This window comes from Camelina sativa, chromosome 2, assembly GCF_000633955.1.
Source record: "Camelina sativa cultivar DH55 chromosome 2, Cs, whole genome shotgun sequence".
Lineage (NCBI taxonomy): Eukaryota > Viridiplantae > Streptophyta > Magnoliopsida > Brassicales > Brassicaceae > Camelina > Camelina sativa.
In genome coordinates, this window is record NC_025686.1 from 22867599 (window position 1) to 22872736 (window position 5138).

General features: G+C 30.7%; 1 protein-coding gene across 1 annotated transcript; it reads right to left on the minus strand.

The window, feature by feature from the left end:
• LOC104733327 lies at positions 795-1394 on the minus strand. The gene is made up of 2 exons (XM_010452913.1): positions 1074-1394; positions 795-976 (listed from the first exon to the last, which is right to left on the minus strand). Exons 1-2 carry the CDS (start codon positions 1384-1386, stop codon positions 948-950), a joined length of 342 nt encoding a protein of 113 aa, XP_010451215.1. The 5' UTR covers positions 1387-1394; the 3' UTR covers positions 795-947.

Sequence of the window (5138 nt, forward strand, 5' to 3'; positions counted from 1 at the left end):
ATTTTTATTTGAGTTGTGGGACTCCAAATCCAAGTTCATCATGATCCTTTCTGATCCTTTCATCCATCTCGCTACCTAAGATTCGTCGGAGCTCTGTCTGATCATCAACGACAAACACAAAACCAAATTATAAAGGAACCTGATTACCATTGTCATCGAAGTCTCGAAATCAAAGTCAGATTACATAAAGTTAGAGAAGGAGAAGCGTTGCTGCGAGCTGTATTTCGCGGAGAGGGGGCTGATGTCGTGAGCGGGTTTGAAGTAAATATAGAATTGTAACGAAAAACATAAAAAAGGAAAAGATAAAAAAAATTAATAATTTTCAATGGCATTATTCGTAAATATAATATATAGGTGAGGGGTTGACTGTAAACAAAATAGTGTCAAATAGTGTTGAACGTCTATTTTACTAATTATAAATAGTAAACGTACTACTTTTCAAATTATGTTTAAAAAACGTATGTATTTTCCAATTATCCCAAAAAATAATAACAAAATTTACTCCCAGCTAGAGATAAATCGACATGGCCCATAGAGAATTGGAATAATATGGGTTAGTGTTAGTAATTCGGCCCGAACCAGCTTGGCTCTAATTAGGATTGAGCTAATTTGAACCACCAAATTTGGCTCATCCTCCAATCCTAATTAGAACCACCAAATTTGGCTCATCATATCCTCACAACCCTATTCGCGTTTTTCTCGGATTTTTTAGTAGCCGGCTAATAAATTGTATACCTAATTTTTAATTTTACTGTACAAGTATTATTTTAAAATTTTATTTGATTGGCCCATATGTGTTTATGAATATTGATTATTAGCAATAGGATTTTTTTTTAAGAAAAACAGGAGCTGTCTCAAATTATTCGTGCATTTAATAAACTTTATTTTTCCAATAAGTTACAACAAACTGTAGTAGATTCTCAATATAATTCAGTCATGATGTCTCATCATGCCACCGGGGCGGGAATTACGAATCCTGCGGAGAAAAAAAAACACAAGTAAATCAAAGGCATGGTATAGTAAGTTAGATAGACCGGCAAAAAAAAAAACAAGTGGGCTAAACTGGGACTTACTTCCGCATTGTGAACCAGGAGCAAGAGGACTGCCACAAGCAGCAGCGACATTGACGAACTTTTTTATATCAATGGCGTCTTCGATTACTTTAGTACTGATAGCTTCGCAAACGCATTTCATTCCGGCGAGGCGGACATTAGTGCAACAATCTTCAGATGGTCTTGGCGGAGGTGGCAGCCTCTTGTAGATAGAATATGCACATGCCCTCAGACCTTCTATGCCTGCATCATGACATCGCTGATCTCCCTGAATTTGAGATGCTGACAACAACATCATTACAACTAGAAACTGACAAAAGATATGTTCTTTCATTTTTGTTCTCAAATTCTTTTTGTCTCTCTAACATCTATGTAAAACAAATTATATAAAGACAGAAATGAGAATATGAATTAATCACATTTTGCTTATTTTGGCAGTAGATCAATCTATAGAGATACGAAATTTATATCTATTAATTAGAGAATCATTTGACTTAAAGAATATGGTAACAATATCATCAACTAAAGAGATATCTATGAAAATTAGCTATGTTACTCTTTTTTTGGTCAACAACTCAAAAGAAATAAAAGAAAATTGGAAATAAAGAAAATTAAATAACAAAATTATAACTTCTTAATTTATTTTAAAATTAAAATAGAAAACTCCTAACTATACAAACCTTTATTTGGAAAAGAGATTTCTACAAAACTTGTGTCATAATGGTAGTGTTATTTTTTTTTGCTAAACTTGTGTTATTTGCATGTTTGCTAGTGTTAGTAGGGAATTAATATTTTGAGCAATTTGACAAATTCTTTAATGATTTAACTAATAAATGAATTTTTATATCTATTAATTAGGGAATCATTTGACTTAAAGAATATGGTAACAATATCATCAACTAAAGAGATATCTATGAAAATTAGCTATGTTACTCTTTTTTTGGTCAACAACTCAATAGAAATAAAGGAAAATTGGAAATAAAGAAAATTAAATAACAAAATTATAACTTCTTAATTTATTTTAAAAATTAAAATAGAAAACTCCTAACTATACAAACCTTTAATTGGAAAAGAGATTTCTACAAAACTTGTGTCATAATGATAGTGTTGTTTTTTTTTTGCTAAACTTGTGTTATTTGCATGTTTGCTAGTGTTAGTAGGGAATTAATATTTTGACTATATCCCTAAATTTGCTCACACTAACACACCTTCACGATCTAGCTGAAGTCATGGCATGATATAACTATGCATAATTTTGCTACTGTCCGACTTGATTTTGTTGACAGTAGCAAAAATTGATTTTATGATCAATTCAAATATATAATCATGTTGTAACTGCATATTTTATTTATCAAATACAAATCATGTCATCACGTCATAAGAAATGACGATTTGTATATCACTTTGCAACAAAGATTGTTCTAATCCAGAAAGGTACAGGTGAATTTTAGCAATCCTTCATTATTTTGGTTGATAATGAATTTTTTTTATTCCAAATCTCTTTTTGATTTGTTTGCGTGTGCTTTTAAGTTAAATTAGGGAAATCCACAAGTTCACTAATTTGTCTTATATTGTTTTGGTTATTGTCTTTTGTCTCACAAGAATGTAAATATATTATCAGAATTATTTTTGAGCAAAATAAATATATATATATATATACATATATATGTTAGATTGTGGACTTCCAACTCAAAACCAATTGGCAATGAGTGGAGAGCCCCATATCTTATATATACCACTTAAGATCATACCCAACTTCCAATGTAGGATATTGTATCTCTAATAATATAAACACTAGAATTTCACCCGCGGTACACCGCATGACTAAGTTATAAATTATTGTATTTTAAATAATAATTTTTAATTTATTTAGTTTTTAAATTTTCAATTAATTAACTTTTTGTCTAATTAATTTAGAATTTTTTTTCTACTTCTTATGTTTTATAAAGTTTATAACCTAATTACATTAAATTTGTTATTAGATAGAATATAAAATTCAATGTTTGTTTTGTTCTCTAGAATTAAACCAAGGTATATGCCTATATAGTATATTAGTGTATATTTTTATGTGTATTTTTTTTTTGAATATTAAAAATGTGTTATAGTATGTGTAATATTTTGTAGTTTATATACTAAATAATTTATAAGTTAATTTTCAAAACTATGATTACAAATCTATAGTATATATGAGATAAACTAATAGTAATAGTGTTGGTTCTATATTCTAAACCCGTCTTGCTAGGCGGGTCAGACAACATATTCAAAGATTTTTAATACGCAAAAACTCATCATATGAAACCCGTGAAAGTAAAAATTATTTTTAAATGCGTAATACAAAATAAAAATAAGTCTGTGAGCAAGCAATATCTTTTATATTTTATTATTTATTCTTTGAATAAGATATCAAATTGAATGGTAAATATATTTGTTACTTTTTAAAATCATACCGTTAGTTTTTTAATGATATATTTTATGTTTGATTTTGAACATTTGTTTTAGGGGGAAATCAATGCGTTGAGATCAAAAATCTCGGCCACAGATCCTCCTCTAAAATCGAAAATCAATTTGTTTCTTGGTTAGACTGATTGTTTAGGAAATTTGTGTATGTAGAAAATATTTTTTTTTGTAAAATTGGATACTTAATATTAATTAAATTAATTATAAAATTAATATTTAATGTTAAAGGAAGTGGATCCATTTGTTTTGGAAATTTATTTAGGATGGAAAATCTTGTTTTCAAAAATAGAAATATTAATTAATTAAATGAAAAATAAATTAATAATTAATGATAATGGCAGTCTTGTAAATAGGTGACAATCTCAGGATTTATTTGCTAAATGTACTTGAAAAATGTATATATAGATGTATTAGATTCATTTTTGATATTGCTCAAAAAGAAAATATTTTATGATGTTTTAATATTTATTATCCGATATATTGGTTGTTAAAATTATGTTACATAGTAAATTCTATATTATGTTAATCAATTTATATATCCCGCTCCTAGTACAGTAGTACGGGTGAAAAATACTAGTATATTTATATTTACCATTCTTCTTAGGCAGTCGACCAAAAAAAAAAAAAATGTAACCGTTAATGACTAGGGGTCATGTAACTCACAAACATTTTACGAACATGAAAAGTAAGAACCATGGAATACTTCCATCTCTTCACCATTAGTAGTAAAGTATAATTAATCTTTGCGTTCCTTGTCTATATTTTTGCAGATTGTTACCTTGTTGCCCGTGTTAAGAAACTGTCAAAAGAGGTAGATTTTGCACTAGCTGCCAAGAAAATATTAGATTAAAATCAAAAATCTAATTGTACAACTTCAAATTAGAAGGGGAAGAAAAAGATAAAACAATGGTGATTAGCTTTTGTTGATTTGTACACAACATTTTTAGGGTCAAGTTAAACAAAAGAAAGTTTAACTTGGCCCTAAAAAATGTTGTGTACAAATCAACAAAAGCTAAGCAACCATTGTTTTATCTTTTTGATTTTAGAGCCAAGTTAAACTTTCTTTTGTGTTTTGCGGGCCAGAGAGAAAAAAGTGAGATCTGCGTTTCTTTGCACGCCGGCGTCCGGCCTCTTGCCGTTCGCTGAGAATAATCTCCTTTCTCCCTCCTTTTTCTTTCTGTTCTTCCAGATGACGGATCCGTCGCCCAAGGAGGCCCTTCCTCCAGATCCCCCGACAGAAGTTCATGCCGTCGCACCAGCTCTGATACCACAAACTCCGATCTCGGCCTCATCTGAGTCAGAAATTGCCTCAGATACTTTGGTTACTGCCTTAGCGAAAGTCAATGAGAGTTCTGCCCCTTCTCAAGCGGAACGGTTCAAGGCTTCTCTTCGAAATCTCAGAAAGATCTCCTCACCAACCTTCCTCGACAACGGTACACCAGTCGTTCAAGCTCCTCCCTCGGTGCTGCTTAAGACAGCGGAAATGTGGAAAGGCCATATCGTAGCCCATTTCCACGGTCTAATCCCTCTTGCAAGTAAAATTTTCTCAGATCTGAATCCAGTTTGGAGCAAATACGGTAGTATCGTCATCAGGATGGTTTCAGATACATCTTGCCTCATCTACATCCC

Coding starts and splice junctions, on each gene's coding strand:
- LOC104733327 (XM_010452913.1), bottom strand. CDS start 1,386: ATGAAAGAACATATCTTTTGTCAGTTTCTAGTTGTAATGATGTTGTTG. Junction 977..1,073: donor TCCTGGTTCACAATGCGGAA/GTAAGTCCCAGT, acceptor TTTTCTCCGCAG/GATTCGTAATTCCCGCCCCG.